Source organism: Sodiomyces alcalophilus (genome assembly GCF_042370955.1).
Source record: "Sodiomyces alcalophilus JCM 7366 unplaced genomic scaffold ACRALscaffold_1, whole genome shotgun sequence".
Lineage (NCBI taxonomy): Eukaryota > Fungi > Ascomycota > Sordariomycetes > Glomerellales > Plectosphaerellaceae > Sodiomyces > Sodiomyces alcalophilus.
The window spans coordinates 278911-304170 of NW_027263532.1; the positions used below are offsets into that span (position 1 = coordinate 278911).

The window sequence follows — 25260 nt, forward strand, 5'->3', positions numbered from 1 at the left end:
AGGGTGGTGGAAAAGGGTGGGTGGAAAACGGTGGTGGAAAAGAGGGCGGAAAAAATTTTCTCGTAAGGCCACGTAATCAGTCACGTAATCAGTCACGTGACTAGTCACGTGACTAGTCACGTGACTAGTCACACACCGTATTATGTTATGTCAATGTGTATGTATCATTGGCTCTTAGTCACGTGACTAGTCACGTGACCAGTTATATAACTAATCACGTGACTGATTACGTGACTGATTACGTGACTGATTACGTGACTGATTACGTGACTGATTACGTGACTGATTACGTGACTGATTACGTGGCCTTACGAGAAAAAATTTTTCGCCCACTCTTTTCCACCACCCTTTTCCACCACCCTTTTCTACTACTCTCTTCTACCTCTAGGTAGGTAGACGTGATATATTCGTATCGCCTAGAGGTTCATGTACAGAAGGTTATTATAAGTAGTGAATTTACAGTTACAGACATCAGAGATAAGATTAGGTGAGAAAGTCTTGTCCTAATATATACGTACCGGTACGCGACATCTGCAGCCAAGATCGTGGCGTATGCAGACTACTACGCGGGCTCGCGTAACCTTCCGAAATAGGATAGAGAGGGCTGCAAATACCAGACAGGGCGGCTGCAAATAGTGGTACTCACATGTACAGTACATACAACGTATAACGTATGTACAAGAAGTCAAAGTACAGGACTACTTGCCGGAGAAATGTCAAGTACCCAAGTACTTCGTACCATCAACCCCTGAACCCCTGAGCCAGCCCCACGCCTCAGCCACCCAACGATCTTCAACGTGCTTTTCGGCATCATTTCGGATTTCTCCATGGATCCTCCATGTATCCTCCTACCACCCAGCACGGATCACATTCCCAAGGCGACCTAGGGCCAACCGCCACAGCTGTCGCAGGGTCTTGGCCCACGGAGACCATCTCGTATTAGAAAGCGCCGCCCCTTGGTCGACATTCTGCTGCCAACTGGACACCACCATGCCACGCCGGTATGCCCTATGAGGTAGACATCTCCGGGCGAGCCTGCGGAGAATCGATGAAAATGCATGGTGAATCTGACCCCTATCTCGCCTCTTCGGTTCGCCCGTGGGCTGAACTCCATCTGTCTTATAGTCTGGGAGGTGAGAATGAAAGTCCATTGAGCTCCCTTCACCCCTTATCTAGCCTCCTCCCCTCGCCCACTGCCCCGGCCCCCTGAGTCCCTGCCAGGAGACCGTCCCTCAAGATGAAGCTCTTCAACACAGCCCTTCAAGCCATCCTCTTGGCTTCCGCCCACGCCGCCGCCACGCCCGCCACAGCTGCCACTAGACCAGCCGCCTTTTGCTACTGCATGCCAGGCGACCCTTGCTGGCCCTCCCAAGACACATGGCAACACCTCAACTCGACCGTCCGCGGCGGCCTCGTCGCCACCGAGCCCATCGGCTCGCCATGCCACGATCCCACCTACGATGAAGCCGCTTGCGACGCCTTGCGCGCCGAATGGACGAATCCCCTGACCCAGTACGATCCACCACCGGACGGATACCGTTCTCCTGATGGAAGTAACTGACCATTCCTAGCATCCCGTCGTCCTCCTCTGTGATGCAAACCTACTTTGCCAACCAGAGCTGTGACCCCTTCACCGACCGCTCCAAGCCTTGCACCCTGGGCAACTACGTCAGCTACGCCGTCCGCGTGAACTGCAACTCGGACGTCGTCGCCGCCCTGCGATTCGCCCAGACCCACAACCTGCGTGTCGTCGTCCGCAATACCGGTCACGAGTATGTCCAACTTCCATGCCTTCCAAGACACCCCACCCCTAACCTCCACCAGCTTCCTCGGCCGCTCCACCGGCGCAGGCGCCCTCGCCATCTGGACCCAGTCCCTCAAAACCATCCAGTTCACCGACTGGTCCGACCCGCACTACTCGGGCCCCGCAGCCTACGTCGGCGCCGGCGTCCTCGGCTACGAGATCCTCGAAGCCGCCCACGCCCACGGCCTGACCGTCGTCACCGGCGAGTGCGCCACCGTCGGCCTCGCCGGCGGCTTCACCCAGGGAGGCGGCCACTCGGCCCTGAGCACCGCCTTCGGCCTCGCCGCCGACCAGACCCTCGCCTTCCACGTCGTCACCGCCGACGGCCGCACCGTCACCGCCTCCCCCACCGAAAACGAAGACCTGTACTGGGCCCTCAGCGGCGGCGGCGGCGGCACCTTCGGCGTCGTCGTCGGCATGGTCGTACGGGCCTACCCGGCCGAAAACGTCGGCGGTGCCGCCTTCCAGCTCCTCGCCCCGACCGTCTCGCGAGACCAGTTCGACGCCGCCGTCGTCGCATTCTACGACCTGCTGCCGCAAATGGTCGACGACGGCGCCATGGTCGTCTTTTACAACAACGACCAGATGCTCGCCGTCAAGCCCGTCACCGTGTGGAACTCGACCGCCGACTACGTGCGCGACGTCGTCCTGGCCCCCTTCGTCGCCGCCCTGTCCGACCTGGGCGTCCAGCTACCCGTCCTGTACACCGAGCAGTCGTACCGGGACCACTACGATCAGCACCTCGGCCCCCTGCCGCAGGGCGGTCTCGAAGTCCAGCGCTACCAGTTCGGCGGCCGCTTGATCCCCCGCGCCGTCGTCGAGGAGAACAACGCCGAGCTGCAGGACGCCCTCTCCCACCTGACGTCCAACGGCGTCCTGGCCGTCGGTTCCGCCGCCAACTACTCGCGGCCCCATGGTGCCCCGGCCAACTCGGTCCTTCCGGCCTGGCGCGACACCCTGATGCAGATGCAGCTCATCACCTTTTGGGATCCCGCCGCGCCTTGGGAAGAGATGGTGGCCGCCCAGGAGCGCATGACGAACGAGTTTATGCCGCGCATCGAGGCCGTCACCCCGGGCAGCGGCGCTTACATGAACGAGGCCGACTTTCGACAGCCCAACTGGCAAGAGGTCTTCCATGGGAGCAATTACGAGAGGTTGTTGGAGGTGAAGAAAAAGTGGGATCCCCAGTCCCTCTTTTACGTCCTCAAGGGCGTCGGCAGCGAGGAGTGGGACGTTGCGCCGGACGGGAGGATGTGCCGGACGGTCGACTTGTAGCGGTGACTTCGGAAGAGGAAGGGTTAGAATTAGAAGTCGAGAAGCCCGTGTCGATAATATAAATGGTCTACTGCTCTGTAAGGTGACCATAACAGGCACAGGCCCAACACACCGTCCTAACTTCGAGACGACAAGGATCGACACCCTGCGTAGCTCACAACTGCATTCTTCTGTATGACCTGGTGATACCTAGTCTACACGTCCACTCGTTGGCCTCCCTTCCTATAGCCTCTCGATGCAGACTAAACTGCGGACGGCCTGCACTCCGCCGCAATCAAGCGCCCTGCAACGAGACCAGCCATAGAGCTGCCCACTAGCAAATGGAAGAAGATAGAAAGAAAAGACGAAAATTAGACTCCACTCCACCTCGCCCAGAAACAAAACCCCTTTCCAAAGAAAAAGGGGGGAAATACAAGTAGGGGTGGGAGAATAGAGTGAACAAGCCGTGCCATGCTGCTCGAACCTTGAAAATCCAGTCTTGCTTTTTGTTTCTTTTAACCAGGGGTTTTCCTTTTTGGTTTTTTTCATGAGAGTCGTTCTTCCATTCCCTCAGTCCTCCTCAACACACGCCACCAGAGAGCGGCCCGGCTTATGCGAAGCCAAAGTAGTCACTTCCAGCCGTAATGGCCTTGAAGAGCTGGCTGCGAAGCACCTCGTAGCTCTCGTATTCGGGGATATCAAGTTCTACAACTGAGTTAGCAACTTGCGCCGCGCCAGAAAAGGGACGGACATAAAGAACGTACGGTTGAAGCATGTGTGAGAGCTAGGTAGACGGTCCTTGTTGCCGTAGTCCCGGTGGATATTGAACCGGTTGATGCCGTTCATGCCCTCGAGCTCCTTGAACCCGTTCAGTGGCACCTTGCTGGTTCCCGTCACGAACTGGAGCAGCTTCGCTCGCTCTTCTTTGTCGAACGAACGAACCGCCCGCCAGAACCATTGAATCTGAGGGGACGACGGCGTGTAGTTCTGGTACTCCGTGTTGCTCTTCCAGTCGTCAACGTCAATGTCGGGGAGTCCAGAGATGAGGAGCTCGAGTTCCTGCTCGTTGAAGATGGAGATGAGTTCGGAGGGAATAATGTCGTGGAAACCTGCGGGTGAAATCCGTGTTAGCTATCTGGACAGTCGTTTTTCGCTTTCCTGAAGATGAACACCCCAAACTTACCCTTCAAAAAGTGGTGCATCTGTTCCTTGACAGACGACAGGAGCTTGTGCTCAACCACGAGCCGGACGTAGTCTTGCTTGTTCTCCTCCGTCACCGGGATGTTGCGCCCATCCGGACACAGATCGACAGTCTTGGTGACGCCAAACTCGTCGTCCTCCACCGAGAACGTCTCCGTGATGATGTCCGTAATGTCGTTCTCCAGCATCCAGACCAGCGACTTGTAATAGTCGGGATCAAACGACTCCATGTCCTTGACCGAGACCGACTTGCCCAGGATGCGCTTGTACACCGCCCGGCTAAAGTAGCAGTCCAGCAGACGGCCCTCATAGAGCGCCTTTCCGATGATGCGACCCACAAACTTGAAGTACATGAGATGCATGTCGTTGATGCCGCTCAGCTTGTTCGGATGGAACGTCGTCCGGTCCGACGACACGGGGATAAAGAGCGCATAGTTGGCATCGAACATCTGCCTGGCCAGGACCTGGAACCATTCGCGCGTCACCCCGCCGGCGTCGACTCCCTCCTCGCCATGGAATCGGATGTTCAGCTTTCCGTATTTCATCTCCTCGCCCGACTTGAAATACAAAGACCGGAACGAGTCGTGGAACACGTGCTCGCGACGAACCGCCAACTGCAGCGACGGGAACGAAGGCCGCTGCGCCCCCGTCCGGCTGTGCACGCTGCGGTTGAAATAGTTGCGCTTGTTGTCGAATTCCAGCACCTTCGGGTTCTTGACCAGAAGCGCAAACGTCCCCGACATAAGCTTCGGATTGTTCCTCACCAGTTCGTTGAGGATCCGTCGATGCTCTTCCGTAAAGTTGAAGAACAGGCCCGCCATGCGCGACTCGGGCGGCGGACTCGAGAGAACCATTTCCTTCTCCTTGTCCGACCCGCTCTGCGTCGACGCACTTTCCGTCGTCGCCGTGTTCTTGCACACAACCATGAGAGACTCGATGAGCGGAAGGAGAATCGTCGCCACGTTGACCATATTCTCGCGTTGGCGGATCGCGCTCAAACACGCGCTCAGCTTCTCCCACATCTTGGAAAACGTCGAGTTGTGGTAGAGGGAGTGGACCAAGTCTTGCTTCTCGCTGCTCGCATCCTCGTCCGCTCCCGCATCGCTCTTCTTCTTCGTGTCGAAGAGGTGGTCCAGCGCCGTCAGCACTCGGAGGAGCTTGTTTTGTTCCGACGCTCCAGGCGAGAACTTGGAGAGGGCTACCCCTTGGATTTCCGTGCCCGAGGTCGCCTTGAGGATGTGTGGCAAGAGGTCGTCGAGGTCCGAGACGATGTTTTCACTGAGCAACCTGGCCTGCCGGACTAGCTCTTGTCCGAAGATGGTCTTGGCCCCGGGAATCGCCGAAAGGTTCTTGATCGCCGAGATGGTGTTCTGGAATGTCTTGGAGCTGCATTCGCGCGCCACGAAGATCTTGATGACCAGCGTGAGATTATGCGCCGGGATCACAGGCACCTGCATCTGCCGCTCCTTTCTCTGGCTCGAATCTTTCGTCTCAGCCGCCTTGGAGCTTTCGGGCTCGTCTTTCTGTTCACCACCGGCCGGTTGCGGCTCCCGGGCCTCTGCCGACGCCGAAGGCGCTTCGGTGGCCGTACCCGTCACATTGCTACCCGCTGCGGCCTGCTGTGTCTCGCTGGCGGAGGGCTCAGCGGTGGTGGCGTCGGTGGTTCCGGCAGCCGTGGCAGCCGTAGCCTCTGCGGAGGAAGCCTCCTCTGCCTTCTTCTTCTCCTCTTCCTCTGCAGCCTTCTCTGCCGCCTTCTTCTTTTCTTCCGCTGCAGCCTTCTCCTTCTCGGCCGCCTCCCGGCGCCGGCGCTCCATGGTGGCCAGGGGAACCGTGATTTTGTTGAGGAGATCAGCCAGGTACGCCATAACCACCGAGCTTTCCATCACCAGATCGCGGTCGAGGAGCGACAGAAGCGAGTTGATGGCATACTTCTGCGCCTTGGAATCCTTCGCCTTGCCCTTGCGGCTGAGCGACCGTTTCAGCGTCGAGCCGACGCTCTCATGCTCGGTGAGGAAGAGCATCGGGATGTGGGGGTTCTTGCTGGCCAGCTCTTGAAGGAGGTCGAGGCACTGGTGTACCACCAGGAGCGGCGAAATCTCCGAATTGGCTTGAGGGTTTGCGACCGAGCCCAACGACGTCAGAGTACGCTTAAGATTCTGCGGTGTCTTCGGGTCGGCATCCTTGTCCTTCGGCTTCTTTGCCTTGAGTGACAGCTGGCTGAAGCTACGCTCCACAGCGTCCATGTCGGTGCTCCCCTCTTGGAGGATCGAGAGGACCGTGCTGATGACTTCGATCCGGTTGTGTCTGTTCTCGCAAACATCCGACAGGACGCTGAAGAGGTGGTTTCGGATGGATCCGTACTGCGTGATGAACATGAGCCTCAAAAGGGTAGCGATGCCGGCCTTGTCTAGCATCTGCACAACCGTCTTGCGCTGCACCTTGGTTTCGGGTTGCTGAGCCGATTCGCCCTCCTGCTGACCCGATCCGGGGGCACCGGATGGCGGACTCCTAGCACCGCCCACACGCGGCGTGATACGGACCTGAGCCGCCATATCTGGTGGCAGCTGGTCCATCAAGTCCTCTCCTTGTTCGAGGAGAACCTGATGGCGAAGTTCGGGTGGGAACGTGAGAAGAATGCTGGCAGCATCCATATCGGCGGAGATGGCGTCTTGGACAGCTCCCAAACCTCCTCCCGCAGCTTGGCGGCGTTGCTCCTCCCGCTCGCGCCGGCGGATCTCTTGGCGTTCTTGCTGTACAATCTCCGTACGAATGTCCTCCGGCAGTGCATCAAGGAATTCCTGGAAGACAGCGGGTTGTTCGCCGGCGGCGGCCTCCTCGCGTGCCTGGGAGCGACGAGAGCTGACCGTCTGGGCGATGACCTCTTCCCTGAACTCGTCGGGAAGCGCGGCGAGGTATTCGGGGTCGATGCCTAGTTCGGTGATATCGACCTCCTCGCCTCTCAAGGTGGTGACAACCCGAGGCGCATCCGCAGGGCGTGCTTCGGTGGTCGACGTCTCGGCGGGGCCGTGTGATTCCACCCCTTCCATCTCTTGAGGTCCTTCGCCCTCGCCCGGGGCGCCTTCTGACGGTGCGGCGGCGGCGGCGGCACGTTCGCGCTCCGCACGCTCCTCGGCTTCCTTCTTCTCCCGTTCGGCCTTTTCTTCGGCTTCCTTGGCTTCCCTAGCTCGGCGCTCCTCCTCTTCGCGTTTCTTCCGCTCTTCCTCGCGAATTCGTCGTCGTTCTTCCTCTTCGGCCTTGAGCTTCTTCTCCTGTTCCATGGCCGGTGGGACGAGCTTGGAGAGGATGAGGTTGACAAGCTTCTGCACCATCTCGACCGACTGGGGACCGCCAAAGACCATCCTCGCTTCTTCTTGGTATCGTTCGAATGTAGACACAATGTTGAAGGTGACTGCCTGCTGTGGTTCTTGATACGTCCCGTCGCGGCGGCTGTCGGGTCGCATTTCGCGGGGGCCGAAGTGGTACTCTCGAATTTCACCGCGACCGCCGGGCTGAGAGACTTGGAGGCGGACGGGCGGGCCTGACCGCATGACCGGGAGGGACGCGACAATATCGTTGAGGAGGGCAATGGGGCTATCGAAAAAGCCTCCAGATCGTCCCGGACCCGGTACCAGCATCTCAGGCGGCCAGGGAAGCCCGACCAGACTAGGACCACCGGCTGCTGGGCGAGACGCGGGGTCCGTGGTTTGGTCGCTGCGCCGCAGCAGCGGGTTGACACCGTCGTCGACGGCATTCTGCGGGCCGCTTGGCCGAGGTCCCCGGGAGAGATAGCTGCGGAAGTCTGGAGCATCGTTAGCATCGAGGCCGGACGGAGGGTCGATGACATTAAGGAGAGCCCGGAAAATGGATGCAGGGGACCTGCCTCCGAGAGGATCGCGGTGACCGCCAGCTATGAATCCTGGTGGGAAGGGGCTCCGGTGACCATGGCGGTGTCGGTGGCCATGAGGGAAAGGTTCGACAACGAGAGTATCCCAGCCAAGGTGTCCGGGAACGTTTACGGGGATGGCCTCATCGTCTGTCGTCTCGTTAGTCAACAGGGATGTCCTAGACTCAGATAGTTCCAAGTCCGAAGGAGCAACTTACGGGGATAGTCCTCGTCGTATATGTATTCGTCGTCCTCCATATCTTCATCGTCATCCTCTGCATTTGAATGTCAGGACCAAAGCACCAATGCAAGCCAATCCGTGCAGAGAAACCAAGAGAACTTACCGTCATCATCCTCGTCATCAGGACGCCCATCGTCGAGGTAATGGCCGTCGAGCTCATCGATCTCCTCCGGCTCGTCAAAGTCGTCCTCCGGGTCCATGACGGCACGGGCAAGGCTGCCGATAATATCGCCTGGTTCCATGCCATGCATATGTGCCTCGTCAAAGTCATGTTCGTCTCCCTCGTAAACGATGTCTTCTTCGTCCTCGTTCTCGTCTTCGTCCGTTTCGCTCTCCCAATCAGAGTCGCCGTCGTCTTCCATAGGGTTGCCATGCTCGTCAACGATTTCTTCAATCACCTCGACGTGGTCTTCCAGGTCTGCCATATCTTCGGAGCCTAGTTCGTCGTCATCATCGTCGCTCAAGTCGTCGTCGTCTTCGTCGTCCATGTCGTCGTCGTCCTCCATGACGACTTCGACAACTCCTGGCTCGCCGTGGAGACCCTCAATCTCGCCCATCTCTCCGAGTTCCTCATCGTCATCACTAAGACGGTTCTCGTCGTCCTCGGAGATTTCTTCGTCGCCGTAATCAAGCTCGTCGCCATACTCATCGTCGTACATCTCTTCATCGTCATCTAGAGGGAAATTTCGTTAGATACGTCACTCACTACTATGAAGCATAACATTCGCGGTACTTACCTTCGTCGTCCGATTCATCGTCACTGCCACGGGGCTCAAGCATTCCCAGGGCAGAATTGCGGTAGAGATCGGGAGTCTCCTCCCGGTCATCATCCACATCGGACATGGACGAAGACGACATGAACTCGTCATCAGCAGCCTCTGGAAGGGAAGCGGAGGGCATGACACTGGACCGGCTCAGCTCCTTGGCGGTAGAGGTAAGAATGCGGAGGACACGGAGCACGGATTTGAGAGATCGCTTGACGCCGGGATGGTTAAGATCCAAGTCGGCAATAGACGAGGTGAGCTTGTCGAGGTAGCCCTTCTCGTACATCATGCGTCGGAGTTGGGCTTGCGAGCGCAGCTGAGGAGAATCCATGCCTCTTACTGAGCTGGGCGTGTCCCGATCCTTCTCGCCTATGATATGGTTCATCAGCTCGGCGAGGCTCTGCATCTTGGCATGTCGCATGTCGAGTGGCTCGTCCGGGGTAGAAGCTCGTTCGTAAGCCTTGAGAATGGTGTCCAGCACGAACTTGCGGACGAAGAGAAGATCGGGGTCGTCGTCGTACTCGAAGCGCTCGCGCCGCTTATCCATCACCTTCTCGCCCGTCTTGGTCACCAGCGCCACCAATACCTGCTGCGCCTGGCTCGACGTGGCGGCCCTCTTCTTGATGAGCAAACTGTCTGCGCCATCGGATTGGCCGCTCTGGCAAAAGAGGTCGTGGATGAGGTAGTTCAGTACGCTAGACCGGGGCTTGACGGGAGTGTTCGTTTGCAACGGGGCACTTCGCTTGAAGTTGATAAACTCGACCTTGGCACGGTTGTAGCTCTGGAGCAACTCGGACAGACAGTTGAGAAGGAAACACCTGTAGATGAAGATTGGGTGCTCCTCTGCCTTGAACGCGACCTTGGACGATTTCTTCTCTTTCCCGTCCGTGCTCTCCGATGGCTGGCTCTCTGGTGTCCGTTCCTGTGATGGCGATGACGACGAGGCAGAGCTCGTCGCTTCCGCCTTGGCGTCCTTCAAGCTCTTGGGCTGTGTCGCTTCTTTATCATCCACTTCCCGGTAGTTCAGTAGCTCGCACAGGAGGAAATGGACGACCCCGTCTGGATTCTCCACGACCGGCCTCTGCATGGTGGGCTTCGGAGCATTCGTCATGTCCTTGTCGCCCGTCTCAGTCGACGGCTTGATGTCATGTAGTGACAGGTCCTCGGTTGCCTGCACGGCCGGTTCGACACCCTCTTCTTTATCATGCCCCGCCTCGGCGGTGGAGCTCGGTTCTTCCTTCAGGGCCAGCTGGTGAGGGCGACTGCTACCTTCATTGGCCGGCGTCCAGCGAGTCAGCTTCGTCATTTCGTCAGTGACCTCGATGAAGAGGTCCGGTGCCCGAAGCGCGACAGGGGCGAGGTTGCGCAGATAGGTATGGACGTCAAGGTTGCGCTGGCTTCGCTGCGGGTTCTCAAACAGATTGCGGATTTCAGCCCGCATAACCTGTTTGATCGTCTCCTCGTCCTCGACGACATGCCTGAGGATGTTCATGATGCATCCAGACGTCTTGGGATCCTTCAGTGGGTTCGAACTGCCGCCGGCAAGCTGCTTGGCCATGACGAAGAGCCGTTGAAGATTTTTCTTGTCTCCCACCCTACGCGCGAAAGGCCGCTTGCGGGTCATGATGACGAGAATTCGGAGGATAGAGGTGGCCAAGAGGTTGTTTTTGCCGAGTCGGGGGAGCAGATCAAGAATGCAGTCTAACATTTCACTTTGCTGATCGCTGGAAACGACGGGGTCTTCCTTCGGAAGGACGGCGGGCTGGACCTGGTCGTTCTCGTTCGCGGGGGGTTTCCAGGATGCCTCGACCGGCTTCTCGTCATGGGACAGGAGCATCTCGACAATGAGCAAGGTGTAGGGGATCCAGGGCGGCAGCTCCTCTTTCGAGTTGGCCGGTGATACTTTCAGGAAACCGATGTACGCGTCGACGTTGTTACGGAGCGTGTCCAAGTTGGCCTTCAAGAAAGCACTGTCAAGCAGAAGCAGGGCCAACAAGTGCGCGTACGCAGCCACGGTACGTCCATCATCTTCGGATGTGACCTGTCCGTTGTCGGATAGTGAAGTGATCGCGCTGGCCAAGGTGACGCCCACTTCCTCCCGAATCTCGGCGTTGGGTCGGTAGAGCACGACTGTGCGGATCAGCTCGGCAACCTCAAAGGCAGACGCCGGATGAGCTCTGACAATGTCCAGGGATCGAGAGAGGAGATCTTTGCGCAAGGCTTCTCTCTGACTATCCAGCTCTTGTTTGGTATTGGTACGATCGTTCTGAGCGGTGGCATCGCCGATGGGGGTATCGCGATGAGCATCCTCCCCATCGTCGTCGTCGTCCTCTTCATCCTCTTCTTCGTCCTCCTCGTCATCTGACTCTCGGGCGGAGGGATCTTCCATTCGGCCCAGCAGCCCGTCACCCGATAGATTGTCTGGTTCGGGCATCGGCAGTTCATCTATTGACATAGCCTCGGAGTCGACGGCGCCCTCGCCATCCGGCCTTGCGTCACCGGAGCCTGAGGGCTGCTTGTTCGCATCCTCGGGAGGCACTGGGTTCCTCGATCCAGCCAGATTAGAAGAGTGCATGCGGCAGTACTCCGAGGCAGCGTTCTGATTGCCATTGGCCCTGTACACGGCTTCGGAAATCAAGTCGGAGTCGTAATCTTGGCCGAGGCTGAGAACCGCTGCCTGGCCTTGCGCCCAGTTGAACGGGGCCGGCGTCTTCTTCAAGATCTCGTCCACAATGGGACGGTGCTGGCTTGGCTCGTTGTCTCCCAGGGAAATTGTCTTGAGGATATCCATGACCTTGTGCAGGGTGTCTGGGGCCTCCTTCTCAAGGAAGGGCGCGTCCCAGATCTCACGGACAAACGGGAACACGGTCATGCGGGCCTCGAGGAGGAGCTGCTGCGATATCAATGCCGGATCTCGCCTCTCGGCGGACCTGTCGGTGGAGCGTGCGAGAAGACCATAATTGGTTGTCGCATCGAGCAAACTCTTGCCGTCGACGGCCGTGGCGAGGAGGAACAGTACCCTCTTCAGCACAAGGGAAGCCAGGCGTTCGGGCCGCTCTCGTTGTTCGCTGTTCTTCAACGTGTTTGCACAGTGCCGCCCAAGCGAAATGAGGACGTCGAAGCCGTCCTGCTGGATGAAGGCAACATATACCGGCGTGTTGATGTGAATGGGAGAGCGGTCAGTCGACCGGGGATGCGTGTCGATGATGATCTCGCCAAGAGTGTGGAGCTGGAGAAGCCACTGGCTGCGAAGGTGGGCAGGAGGATCGTCTAGGGCCACAGACGCCCGCAGATAGTCCAGAACACATGCGGCAACGGCCTTGGCAATTTCAATGTGCTGCTGTCTGGAGAATGGGTCTCGCTCCCGACGTGGCAACACGGCCTTACCGAGCTGCTGAAGGAACGGGTACGCAAAAGGATACATGGTGTGTAGCAGAGAACGCAAGACTTGGTAATTCTTGAATCGTGTACTCGACTCCTCTTGCTTCGTAAGGCGTTTCGGCTCAGTGCCCGATGCCTCGTCTTTGTTTTCCCCCGTGCCATCCTGGGCAGCAGCTCGAGGCAAAGCCGAGTCGACGAAAATTTCGTCCTCTTCATCCAAAACCCTGGCCTTGTCTGATGCCGACTTGGCCCGCAGGCTCGTGAGAGGCACCGGCCTCCAATGCTGGGGAATGACTTCGTAGATGGCGTCCTCTTCGTTGGATGCCGATTGGAGGAGGGGCCCGAGGGATTTGACCAGGCGAAGGTATTTATCGAAGACGTTGATGGGATAGAAGGCGACAATGTTGGACCTGGGAATGGTGGCGACACAGTCGAATAGCATCTTCAAGTAGAATTGGACTACCATCAAAGCCTTAGCCATCTTGGTGCCTGACATGACCTTGTCTTTGGTCTTGGAATCCCAGCCGTCGGCTTGGTCTGCACTAATGGTCACGTCAGACGCAACGAAAGGGGCGAAGTAGGGGCGGTCATCGCGGTGCGCGTCTATCATCGGCTTCAGCACATCTATGGCGGCTAGGGCACGATTCAGGATAGATGGGATGGCGAGCACGGGTGCATAATCGACCAGCTGGCCGATGACGGTGGTCAGTTTACGCCAGAGGTCACCTTCGTTGAACGAAAGGGAGAGGCTCGGTGACTCGGCGAGATCCAAGAGCTCTTCAATGCCACCACGATTAATAAACAGTGACTTGAGGGAGCTGTTGCCTAGATAGGTGGTCAGGAATAGACAGAGGGCGCGGACATAAGGGTGGAAGGCCGCGGGATTGTCTGCGGACGACGTCGAGTCGGCGCTCTTTGTACCACTCTTGGCACTCCCATCTGCGGTCGTCGGCCTGTCCGTCATCTCAACGTCCTGGTCCTCGGCAGGAGCCTTGCCCTTGCCAGCAGGAGGCGCCGAGAGTCGCCCGAGCACTTCATGGTCGGCGGACACGAAGTTCCCGTCACTGTCGTTCAGACCCAGCTTGAGTCCCCAACCGGCTGTCCGAGCTTTGACCTTGCCTAGATGGCGTATCCTCGCCACCAAGTCCGTAACAGCGGCTGAAATGGTGTTCCTGAGGGCAGGATGATGACGACACAACTCGTCAAAGGTTTCGCCCACGCCAGAAGGTAGTCGCTGATCGGCCTCGAGACAGGCGACGTGCTTCGGACTCTCGAAAATCTCGAAGAAGGCTTCGAAAGCTCCGGAGGAAGCGACCATTTTCAATCCGGCGTTGTTCAGCGAAATCGAGTTGAAGAGGTGGGGTATAATGAGGATGGCATCGGGGTTGGCGAGAATGCCTTGGGCCAGTGGTCGACCTACTTGCGAGTCAAGCACGTCTTCCGGAGGCGGGTGCGGCCTGTTGTCGGGCTCCAAGACAACCTGGTCGTCCTGTTGCGGCGACGAATCGGCGGCGTTGCCGTCGCGGCCGGCCGCTGCGTCGTCGCTCCGGGCGGTGCTCGGCTGGTCGGGCACCGGCCTGCCCGTGACGGACTCGAGAAAAGCGACAATCATGCGAGATTCCGCGATGGCGGCGTAGCTGGTAGGATCGTTGTTGATAAAGTCGCTCAACACGGTGACAGAATTGGTCCACAGAACGGAGCCATAGCGCTTGGAATGCAAAATGATTTCTCGGAGGCTTGCCAGGAGGTCGGACTTGTCCACAAGGTTCCGCAGCAGGCGATCGGTGTTGCCACCAATGCTGTACGAATTGGTCATCATGTGATGCATGAACTTGAGCAACCACTTGAGAGTCTGCTGCTGGTAGAACGGGACCTGATAATCGACGTTGGACGAGTGAAGCTCCGGCTTGGTACCTTGGCCCGATTCCGTCAAGTGCTTCGCTTCCTCGACGGACGTGACGACCAGGTCGGAGATGGCATCCAGACCATCACCGTTGAAAAAGGCCTGGAAGGCGTTCTGGTAGGACCAGATCAAGCCATCGACAAAACTCAGGATGGTAGACTGATTGCGGCGAGCCACGTTGGACCGAATCTTGAGAATCTCGACCAGAACGTCCATAAGGCCGGCACTGACCATCTCAGCGCCAACCCTGGTAGACATGGCCAAGTGCTGGGTGAGGGAGAAGAGGTCCTTTCGCCAAGTATCCACCTCGGTGGTCTGGTTGCCCTGGTCGGGAGGGTCATCGGCCTTCATACCGGCGACAGCCTTTCTAATGACGTACAGCAGAATGCCGTGGTTCACGTTGGCATTCACTGCCGACAAGACGTCCTGGCACCGGGCCTGGAATGTCGAAATAGCCTCTAGCAGAGCCAGGGCGGTCGACTGCAGCCATAGAGGCACGGGGGTCGAGCCGTCGGCCGAAGGATGAATGAGTTCAGCCAACTGATAGACCAACTGGAATCGGCGAATCTCGTCGATATCGGGCCGCATGACCTTTTCCATGAAGGTGGCCTCCTGGTGGATGTATGCCAGATTCGTGATGGCCAAGAGGCGCACGGCCAATACTTGCTGGCGGGATTCGGCATCGCCGAGGAGCGCCTTTGCAACCCTCAGCCTGTTGAGGATGTCATATCTGGTCTGTGCCGGGAGATCGGCAGGGCATCGGGCAAGGAGGTCATGAATGGAGGAGGACGCAACGACAGACTCGGGGATGTCGAAAACTCTCTGGCTGGACAGTGCCTGCTCGTTGGGCAGGGCCGGGGAGCGAAGAATGGAAGTCGGGGGCGAGTCCTCGCTCGCCGCTTGGCGGGCGGACCTCGGAGTCTGCTGCGACGGGGTCCCCATGGTCGTGCTCCGGCGAAGAGGCGTCGGGGTGGATGGGGCATTGGAGGACGAGGGCATACGGTCCAACGTGACGGCTGAGGCGAGATTCCGAGGCGCGGACGCCACGGTATAGGTCACTTTGACATCACCCCAGCCTTTCCAACGGCTGGTATCGTGGCTGACGATGGCGCCCAGATCATTGGCAAACATGGCAGCGGCGTTCTTTTGGCTAGTGGCGTGGTGCGCCTTCTCTTTGCCCTTGGCGGATCTGGGCGTTCCCGACGGGGCGCCTTCCGAGAGGGATACGAGCGGGGTCTTGACGAAGGGGGCGGCTAGCTGCTGCACACGACCCAAGTCCATATTGTAGTGGTTCGAGAGCAGGGCAGTGCTGACATGGCGGGAGTGGCTGCCAATACGCTTCACTGACGCCTGGTATCGCTTGGCCAACTCGGTGCCCACTTCAAGGGTGGCGATGATGATCGGCAGACAAGTGGTATTGAGCAGATCATTCAAGTAACCACTACTAGCGTAGATGCTTCGGTTGCCGCAGTGCTCGAGCAGAACGCGGGTGAATTTGAGGATAACCTCAATGAGCTGGCGGTCGCCATCCTCCTGATACCCTTGCTTACGCAAAAGGTCCATATCCCACTTCTGGTCTCCGTAGTCGGCCATCTTGGAGTCTCGGTTGAGGAGAACATCGCAGCTCAACTCGCGGGTCTGGGGCCCGTCGTTAAGTTTGTAGGTAGCAGCAAAGGCTCCGAGAATGTTATCAAAACGGTTGAGGAGCGGGATCCAGTGGTAGAGGTCGCCTCTCGGGAAGGGCCATCGGGTCGGGAATGTCGCAAGGCATGCAGGGAGAAGAGGGAGAGGAGTTGACGAGGCAGATTGGACGAAGTCCCTCAGCCAAGGAGACTGCAGTTAGGTTAGTACACGGAATTTCCGAGGCGACGAAATGACGGGCGGGATCAAGGAGGATGGCGGGGGCTTACCAAGGTCTCCTCGTGCTTGGGCTGCATCGTCTTGGTAATCTTCCCCATCTTGAGGACGGGTGGCGGCAGAGCCGCAAGGTCGAAGAGGCGTGCTCCCACCCAGCTATCGCCTGGAGCGTACTGTCTGCTGAGAAGACAGCTCGGTTCGCGTGCCGGGATGCCCCAAAGAACAGAGAGCCTCCCAGGGACGACGAACGGATTGCGGCTTTACGTGGGCGTTGTCAAAGTGCAATTCGGCTTGATGGAATAGCGTAGCCACGATGGACGCCCGCAAGGGGACGGTTTCGTTCTTTGGATGGCTGAGCTCGAAGAGATGAGAGGTCGATGGGAAATGAGGTGGGAAGGCAAGACCACGAAAATAAAAAGTCGAGGTCAAGCTTGAGAAGGAACAATAACTGTGGGTTAGGCAAAGGTCCCACAGGAAGTGTTGTCGATAAATGTGTGGAATGGAAGATTGTCGAAGCTGTCTGCTGGGATTAAACCAGTAGATGGAAAAGGGAAAAAAGAGCTTGGGTTCAGGCTAGGATCCGAGGTCGAGTGCAGGTCATCCTCGAACAGCTTTCACCAGGCTCAAAACCGTGAAAGAAAATGAACAAAGTACTAAGAGAAAGACGTGGAATCGTCAACTTGTGACTCGTGATAAGGAAATCAGCTTGGTCGACTCTTCGGCGGTAGGTGTTTTGGGATAGTTGGTGGGGAGTTGTAGAAGTGGTGCTGATGTTGGGAATGAAAAAGCAGAGACCAGGCGATGACGGGGTCTGAATGCACCAAGTCGTGGTAATCGTACGTACCTTTTGGGCACTGTGAACTGTGGGCCCTTGCGTAATTGGCCTGTACGAAGTACATCTACTTCACTGTGACCGTACTCTTTCCACTTGTTACAAATTGCTTGCCCACCTTACGTCAAGAGGCACTAGAAAGAGGGGAAATGGCACTATCAAACCGAAATAGAGTTCCTGGCAAGTACTATAGTGTACGGCAAAAGACTCCACGATGGACTGATTGATTCCCTTGATTATAGGCCCTTGAATATTGGTAATAACTGGAAGATCCTATTCTAGCATTTTTCTCCTCGAGCTGTAGATATCTATCTACTTTTTTTACATAGAATATAGTTCTTCTCCCTTAAGCTATATATTTATAGCTTTACTTATATCACCGCGAGTCTAAAATAACTTTTAGACATATACTTACAATAGTCAATACGTTATAAACGTCTAAATAACATTAAGTACTCATGATATATCGACTCTTTACGTAACATGACTAACCCCCTATCTGGCATGTGATTTGGCACCCATACGATGCCAACGCACTAATTCCAGGTACTTACCCCTATAGGCCACAAGCGTGTTAGACATTCCTCAAGCCACACGAGCCACGCAAAAGCCACCTTCTCGACGACACTTTGCAAACCTGTAATCAAGGGCGAAGAAAGTCCAAAACATATACCACATTATCCATCTTCCGTGTCAGGTCGTCGCATTCCGTACGCTTCCAGAAACACGCTTCCAGCAACCGTCGATAACAAATGACGCGATTTGTTCTTTCCTGATCCTTCGATGCGTGCCTGGCAAACCAATAGGTAGACCAGTGGACGACCTGTAGTGCTTCCCTTCTTCATCCTCCTTCTCCCACCAACACTCAACCTTCCCAGCTCTCCATTCTCTCGAGGTAAAGGACGACACGTGGGTGGATCTGGAAACGATCACGACTCCTAGTTCGGCAGACACGCATGTCCTCCCCGCCCATCAGTTCACCTGCAGTCATGTCCCAGGCAGATGAGCCCGTACCAGCTTCAGGGGCATCCTCCCCCGACCAGGTCGTGGACAGTAGACGCTCGTCGTCTGTCACGTCCGAGAAGGAAAATGTGAGATTAGGCATTCCGCGACACCTTGGTCTTTTCTTTCCCTAACTATGAAGTATCGCATTTAAAACGGCTGTCCTTTTATGCTAATGTCATCGTTTCCTCTGCGGCAGGACACATTCGAGGACGCTGTCGATACAACCGAGGTACGATCTCTGACGAAAAGAACACCATCTGTATCTCCGCAACAGCCCCAAGCTGCAGCAGTCGATCCAGTAGCGAATACATCCGAGGGCAGCCCTGGAAATCCGGCCGAGGAAGAGGAGAAGGTAGTGGAGACGGAGGACAAGAAAGACGACAAGGACGAAAAGTCCGCTGGTGATTCGGAAGAGCAAGAGCCGGAGGAAAAGGCATCTTCCTCATCGAAGCGCTTCTCCAACACGTCAAACTTGGATGTTGTCAATCTTGACGATGATACCACCGCTCCGCCACCGCCAGGTTGGTTGAAACCCGTTCCCATGTCGCTGAGATGAGCCAGGCAACGTTGCTAACACCAGGATGCATAGTACCCAAAGACAGTCCCGCCGAGGGAACTGAACCTCCCCGAACCATATCGCTAAGCAACATCGCCAGCTCCCTGCCTACGATGCCGTGGTCGCCCCCCGCCGTCTCGTCCACATCAGAGTCCCCCGATCCTCCGGTCCCTGTAGTCCAGCCACCGCCTCCGGCTGCCGGCCCGCCCACTCGTAGGCTCACCAGTCCTTTTTCCTGGCTCTCACGGAATAGCTCCGGCAAAGATAAAGAGCCGAGTCGCTCGCCGCCTCCCTCCCTGTCGCCCCGGAGGAATACCGCCAGCTCCATCGCCACGCTGACCAGTAACCCCGATATGATGCTAAGCAGGCTGGAGGAGGAGAGAGAAGGAACCGCCGATAATGGCGCCAATGGCACAACGAGGACTAGCTTGAAAGACCGGTTCAAGATGCTGCGGATGCAAGAAGAAGCTGGTATTCCTCCGTCCGCCGTAGCCAGCGGGGACGACCAAAAGGCCATGGGCACCGTGGCTGCTCTCGTCAGCCGCTCCAATTACCTCGCCGTCGGTGGAGCCGCCGCTCAAGCCCAAGAGGGCGAGGACGGCGACGCACCACCGGAACCCCCTCCAAAGAGCCCCATGCCGGTCAGTCCCAACCCGTCCCTCGCCCCCGGAACGGCGTCGGGTGTCAACGCGGGCCCGTCAGACATGACGAGCGGTCAGGTCGACTGGGACCTCTGGCAATCCGTCGTCTACGAAGGGCCGACCGCCGTGGCAAGAACCAGCCCGGAGGAGCTCAACAGAGCTATCGCCACGGGGATTCCCAACGCCATCCGGGGCGTCATCTGGCAGGTCCTTGCGCAGAGCAAAAACGAGGAGCTAGAGGCCATGTACAAAGAACTAGTGGTCCGCGGGACCGAAAAGGAGCGAGACAGGAATAGCAACGGCACGTCCATCAGCGCGGCAAGCAACGGAAACCTCAGCGTACAAAACGAGGCGAATACATCATCCGCATCGTCGGTCCATTCCGAACTGTCGGGGGCCAACGGCGTGAGCCCACCGGCGGCCAGCGAGAAGAACGCAGAGGCAGTGCAAAGGGCGGCCCAGGCGAACGCGGCCGAGAAGAAGAAGCGACAAAAAGAGGACGCGGCCATGATCCAAAAACTGGAGAAGACGATCCGGCGGGACCTCGGGTCCAGAACCAGTTTCTCCAAGTTCGCAGCATCGGCCGGGCTTCAGGAGAGCCTCTTCGGCGTCTGCAAGGCCTATGCGCTGTTCGATGAGGGCGTGAGCTACGCCCAGGGCATGAACTTCCTCGTCATGCCCATCCTCTTCAACATGCCCGAGGAGGAGGCCTTCTGTCTGCTGGTGCGGCTCATGAACCACTATCATCTCCGCGACCTTTTCATCCAGGACATGCCGGGCCTGCATATGCGCCTGTACCAGTTTGAGCGGTTGCTGGAGGACCTCGAGCCGGCGCTATACTGCCACCTCCACCGGCGGGGCATCTCACCCCACCTGTACGCGACGCAGTGGTTCCTCACGCTCTTCGCCTACCGGTTCCCCCTCCAGCTCGTTCTGCGCATCTACGACCTCATCCTGTCGGAAGGGCTCTCGGCCATCCTCCGGTTCGGCATCGTGCTCATGCAGAAGAACGCGGCGACGCTGCTGGGCATGTCCGACATGGCGCAGCTGACGGCGTACCTCAAGGACAAGCTGTTCGACGTGTACATCGACAAGGACCCCAGCGCGGGCAGCATCCTGGAGAACGGCTTCTTCGGGAGCTCGAGCTCCAGCATCGACAAGGAGGTATACCGGGCGGACCAGCTCGTCCGGGACGCGTGCGCGGTCAAGATGTCGCCCGAGACGCTCAAGGCGTACACGGCCGAGTGGGAGGAGAAGACGCGGGCGGAGACGGAGCGCGAGACGCAGCTGGAGCAGCTGCGCGGGGCCAACGCCAAGTACGCGGTCCAGGTGCGCAAGCTGGAGGAGCGGGTGGAGACGTGCGACCGCGAGCAGGCGGCGCTGGCGACGGAGCTGGTGCACACCAAGGTGGAGAACGAGGAGCTCAAGGACGAGAACGAGAGCTTGAAGGGCCAGGTGCGCGAGCTGCGGGTCGTCATTGAGAAGCAGCCCGAGGAGCTTGAGTCGGCGTGGCAGAAGGAGAGGGACGACCTGATGAAGCGGAACGAGAAGGTCCATGAGGAGAACCAGCGGCTGGAGAAGGAGATGGCGGAGCTCGAGGAGGAGCTTGTGCAGACGAAGATGCAGTATGCTGAGGTATGTTATGTTTGCGGTTCTTTGTTCCTATCATTCGCCCTCTCGCCCTCTTTTCTCCCCCCGGCTCCCCGGCCACCCTGCTACCTTCTCGTCTCGCCGTGTCAACTAACCATCCACCAGATCAATTCTCAACACGAGACACTTACACGCAAGTGGACCGATCTCAAACGGCAGTTTGTATGAAACTACGCACGAACTTGGATTGCCCCCAACGAGGGAAACCGACATTCATCCCCATGGCCATGTTGGTTGTATGACTAGAAAGAAGGGGCTAAGCTTATGCGAGCATATGGGATTTACGAATTTCTTTTTTAACATCTTGCCCCTATCGTGTCCCACCAGAGCAGGCTCCCTTGCTGGATCAAGAGCGTGGTCACATGTTTATCCTTTTATTAAAGCAAAAAAAGAGCAAAACAAGAAAAACAAGAAGAAGGGGAAGAAGGGGAAGAAGGGGAAGAAGGGGAAGAAGGGGAAGAAGGGGAAGAAGGGGAAGAAGGGGAAGAAGGGGAAGAAATAAAGAAAACTAGCCTATAGCTGGTAAAGACAGGATATACATAGTATCCCGGCCAACTTATATTATTTGTTGTTGTCACTCCTGTCCGAGTCCTAGACATCGCTTACTTTTCCGTCTTGTAAGAACTAAGAACTTCTTACGAATATGGAATCCCATTGTTTGATGGACGACTTGGTCGACTTCATTGCCGTGCCTTTGCGCTTCGGAAACAGGAAGACAGAACAGGAGCGCCTCATCTCTAGCATAATGATGAACAGGATACCCTTCATCATGCCTGATTTCGTAAGACGTCTATTACCTGGCAGATCAAACGTGATGATTGGACGGGATAAGAGTATTTACTACCCTTCGCTGCAAAGGACAACACCCAATGGTAGAAGCACGACGCACGTATCACGGCACGCAAGGAGATGGGCAAAGCCCTACAAACACTCAAACCACTTGGTTAGCACACATGGCTCAGTTGGACATGACTTGGGTTTCTCTTATTCTTCATCACATTTATGAATCGGCTGAGGGATTATTCCTCCCCTCATCAACCCATTCCCAACGCCCGTACCGTCAAGTCGAGCGACACATAGTAGTAGCCAGCCGTAGCGTACCACGCCCCGAGAAGCCAGACGACGGTGAAAAAACAAGAACCTCGAACACCAAGCCATTGTCCGTAAGAGTAAAAAAAATCGTGTTGGTCCCATATGCCGCCTTTGATTTTCACATGTCTGCTCCCTCGTCTCCTCCGCCCCCTGTCGCCGGTGAAAGGTAGCAGCCTTCCTTTTCAGTTTTTTGTCCCCCGCTACCTCGTCTTACCGCACCGCGACAGACATGCAACCATGATGAGCTGCCAGTTTACTTGTGGAGCTTGCGCTGGTAGAAGCCGAGCTCCTCGCCCTCAATGATGTAGCCGTCGCAGCGGCCGGACTGGCCGGGCCGGCTGGAGACGACAGCGTACAGACGACCGGCCTCGAACTGCTTCTCGAGAGCGGGGTCGACCTTGCCGCGGGCGGCGAAGCGGGCGGCCTGCTTCTTCTCGACGGAGCTGCTCTTCTTGGCCTCCTCCTCGGGCTTGGCGCCGGAAGCGGCAGCCTGCTGGCGCTGGCGTCTGCGGCCGATGGGCTGGCCGTAGTGGGCCTCGTACCACTGGCGGAAGGGGGCGGCGTCGATCTGGATGACGGCGGATTTGGTCAGGGTGTTGGTGCGGACGAGTTCGTTGTTGGACGGGTGGTAGACGACGCCGATGATACGGGTCTTGCGGGTGAGACCCTCGGACGGCCAGGCGAAGTTGCCGGACTCGAGACGGAGGGCACGGTACTTGTGGTTACCGCCACGGGTGCGGACGGTGTGAATACGCTTGGCGCCGATACGGGTGCTGGAACCCTGACGGCCCAGCTCGAAAGCGCGCTTCTTCCCTGTTGACGAAAAAAAGGTCAGAACGCATGTTTTTTTTTGTGCCGCCAAAGTCCGCCCCCGGCTAGTCCCCTATCTCTAGGGTCTTCCCCGAAGACGGACCTCGCTGCGTAAAAAAAATCATACGGGCTTTCGAGGGTACACACGGTAGAACGAGCGCTTGGCGCCGGACGCGGAGCGCTTATGACGAGAGTCGCGAGAGATACCCATGATTGCGGTTTCTGTACAAGATGCGCAAGCTGGTCAGCAACGATTGTCGTGGCGGAGGGGAGAATATGGGATGGGAAGAACACGAGGACGATTCGACACGGCCAAGTCGTTGGAGGTTGGCTTTTCTCTACAACTCGAAAGGAAGACGGCCGTAGATTCGAATGTTCTCGTGATCCATAAAAGACTAACCTGATGAATATCGATCTCACCAGCGGCAATCGAGAATGGGCGGAATTGGGCGGATTGGGCGTGTAGGTTGTTGAAGTCGAGGTTGAACTTTTCGCGCACAAAAGTCGTGGATGGGAAGGGGTCGGAATTATTTTTGCTCCCAACTGTGGGCTGTCGCTACGTTCCAGGTGGGGCACGCACGAGCCAAGTAGGGCTTGTATTTGCCTGAGGCAGTACGAAGTACTCCGTGCGGGCGTCAAGATTAGTAAGGTAAGCTTAGGCAAGGGTTTATGTAATCATATCACGACGATTTTATTGAGCCCTGTCCGGGTTACCGATGGTCCCGGTGAAGGGTCAACATGATACTCTCTCCGTCCGTCTGTTGTTGCCTGTGACGAACGAGCCGAACTATCCAGCCGCAGCCCATTAACTCTGTATGGTTCCCTATGGGGTTCCTTCTCCATCCAATGACACTGATCCAACTCTTCTTCTGTCAGGTTTCCTTGCATCTCCACAACCTGCTGCTCGTATAAGAGAAAGAAAGTAACCAGATGCGCGAATGGATACTGAACAGTCAAAACTCCCGGGTACGCCTGGGTAAAGTGCTCTCGGCGGGTCCAGCACCATTATAAGCCGGTAGAAACGTCACTCTCACGGTCTCCTCTGTCCAAGGCCTGCACATCGATGCAAGACCATCGACTTCCCACTGTTGTCGGAGATGGGGCAGCCTAGGTCCCGCTACTCGGTTTCAACGCTCTCAATATACTTTATGAGGTCCTCCAACTTTGGATGCAGCGTCTCCAGCAGGAAGTCATAAGTCTGTTGGTCCTCATCCTCGTCCGCGGGCGGTCCACGACCCTGCTCATCCAGGGGAGCCAAGGCCAGCCTGTCAAACACGGGGCGTCCACGTTTGCACTCCACCGATGTGCGTTGCTTGTTCGCACTAGAGACATATGGTTCGCTAAGGTCGTTGCATAGGCGATTTTCTAGGGGAACGGGGAACTTCCGCGACGCGCCGCCGCCCTCGCCCTGATCCAGGCCGCTGGCTCTCTCGATCACGTACTCCTTTGAAAAAGGCCAACCGACACAACTCTCCACCGGCACGTCGTCTTCCCTAGTGTACACCTGGTTGAAGCAGTTGTCCATGGCGAAGATGGGAGATCGGCCGTCCTTGAACGTCCTGCCGTCCATGAGCCGAGGGACCACCTCCGCCGTTTGATTTCTAATTTCGTCTTCGTCCACCTCGTCGGTCAGCTCAGTGCAAAGGATCACCGGTTCCCAGTCGTCTCCAAGCCGGGTCTTCATCGACTTTTGCCACTCGATATTCGCCATCCTGCGCTGCAGATTCTTCTTATCCCTGGCGCGGCCGAACTCGAGAAGTCCCTGTACGTCTATCAGATCGGCAGGTCGCGCGGGCGACTGGTTCGCGTCGACGGCACCAAAACACAGTTTCATTTTCTCCATCTCGTGTTCGAGGAAAGCACGTAGTCCGAACGATTGATCGATGTTTTGAGGCCCTAAACCGTGCTGATGTTGCTCTTCTCCGCGTGAAGCCTCCAAGTCGGTCGAGGCAGGAGACGTCGGTGCAGTCACCCAGAGTTTCTCTTCTTCGGCGTCTTTGGCTGCGCCGGCGATTTGGGCCGGATACTGTGGAGGGGTGCGAAACTCTGTCGAGGCATACGACGAAGACGGCGACGGTGGAGTTGCAGGTCTCGGTGGATTGTTCGGGCATTCACCTCGGCCTCGGGTGTCGCTCTGGCCTTTGGGGTCACGAGCAGAGGCGGCTGCTATTGAGTTGGGCGCCACGCGCTGGAAATTCTGTGAGCCCCTGGACTTCGTAGCTGCTCCGAACCAAACCTTAACTCACCTGTTTCCGTCCTCCATGTTGCGCTTGGGAGTTGCTGGGCGCTGGTTCCCCTTTCTGGGTCAAAACCGGTGGAGGATGATGAAGGCGACCCGGAATGAATGTAGGAGAAGCCGGGTTGAGGGCCGTTCCACCCCAAGGCCT

At 57.2% G+C, this 25260-nt stretch overlaps 5 protein-coding genes across 5 annotated transcripts; 2 read left to right on the top strand and 3 right to left on the bottom strand.

Moving 5' to 3' along the window:
* Window positions 1–1237: 1237 nt before the first annotated feature.
* ACRALDRAFT_1025952 (uncharacterized protein) lies at window positions 1238–3079 on the top strand (the record flags this gene model as incomplete). The annotated part of the gene is made up of 3 exons (XM_071014773.1): window positions 1238–1512; window positions 1572–1772; window positions 1825–3079. 3 exons carry the CDS (start codon window positions 1238–1240, stop codon window positions 3077–3079), a joined length of 1731 nt encoding a protein of 576 aa, XP_070878376.1.
* Window positions 3080–3668: 589 nt separating this feature from the next.
* On the bottom strand, window positions 3669–16388 carry ACRALDRAFT_2038243 (uncharacterized protein; the record flags this gene model as incomplete). The annotated part of the gene is made up of 7 exons (XM_071020857.1): window positions 3669–3763; window positions 3823–4167; window positions 4242–8291; window positions 8360–8416; window positions 8486–9055; window positions 9120–16263; window positions 16341–16388. 7 exons carry the CDS (start codon window positions 16386–16388, stop codon window positions 3669–3671), a joined length of 12309 nt encoding a protein of 4102 aa, XP_070878377.1.
* Window positions 16389–17877: 1489 nt separating this feature from the next.
* ACRALDRAFT_1047271 (uncharacterized protein) lies at window positions 17878–21582 on the top strand. The gene is made up of 4 exons (XM_071015492.1): window positions 17878–18210; window positions 18321–18645; window positions 18714–20956; window positions 21077–21582. The coding sequence occupies exons 1-4, from the start codon at window positions 18076–18078 to the stop codon at window positions 21137–21139; spliced, it is 2766 nt and encodes a 921-aa protein (XP_070878378.1). The 5' UTR covers window positions 17878–18075; the 3' UTR covers window positions 21140–21582.
* A 162-nt stretch (window positions 21583–21744) lies between these two features.
* Window positions 21745–23416, bottom strand: ACRALDRAFT_1074316 (40S ribosomal protein eS8). Its single transcript, XM_071018230.1, has 3 exons — window positions 23274–23416; window positions 23021–23095; window positions 21745–22876 (listed from the first exon to the last, which is right to left on the bottom strand). The coding sequence occupies exons 2-3, from the start codon at window positions 23082–23084 to the stop codon at window positions 22317–22319; spliced, it is 624 nt and encodes a 207-aa protein (XP_070878379.1). The 5' UTR covers window positions 23085–23095; window positions 23274–23416; the 3' UTR covers window positions 21745–22316.
* A 574-nt stretch (window positions 23417–23990) lies between these two features.
* On the bottom strand, window positions 23991–25136 carry ACRALDRAFT_1067798 (uncharacterized protein; the record flags this gene model as incomplete). Its single annotated transcript, XM_071017485.1, has 2 exons — window positions 23991–25080; window positions 25120–25136. The coding sequence occupies 2 exons, from the start codon at window positions 25134–25136 to the stop codon at window positions 23991–23993; spliced, it is 1107 nt and encodes a 368-aa protein (XP_070878380.1).
* Window positions 25137–25260: the final 124 nt, after the last annotated feature.

Bases quoted from the DNA above. Each gene is read 5' to 3' on its own strand.
- ACRALDRAFT_1047271 (XM_071015492.1), top strand. From the start codon at position 18,076: ATGTCCTCCCCGCCCATCAGTTCACCTGCAGTCATGTCCCAGGCAGAT. The intron at 18,646-18,713 runs GTTGGTTGAAAC...CAGGATGCATAG, and splicing joins CACCGCTCCGCCACCGCCAG to TACCCAAAGACAGTCCCGCC. The intron at 20,957-21,076 runs GTATGTTATGTT...ACCATCCACCAG, and splicing joins CGAAGATGCAGTATGCTGAG to ATCAATTCTCAACACGAGAC.
- ACRALDRAFT_1074316 (XM_071018230.1), bottom strand. From the start codon at position 23,084: ATGGGTATCTCTCGCGACTCTCGTCATAAGCGCTCCGCGTCCGGCGCC. The intron at 22,877-23,020 runs GTGTGTACCCTC...TTTCGTCAACAG, and splicing joins CGCCAAGCGCTCGTTCTACC to GGAAGAAGCGCGCTTTCGAG.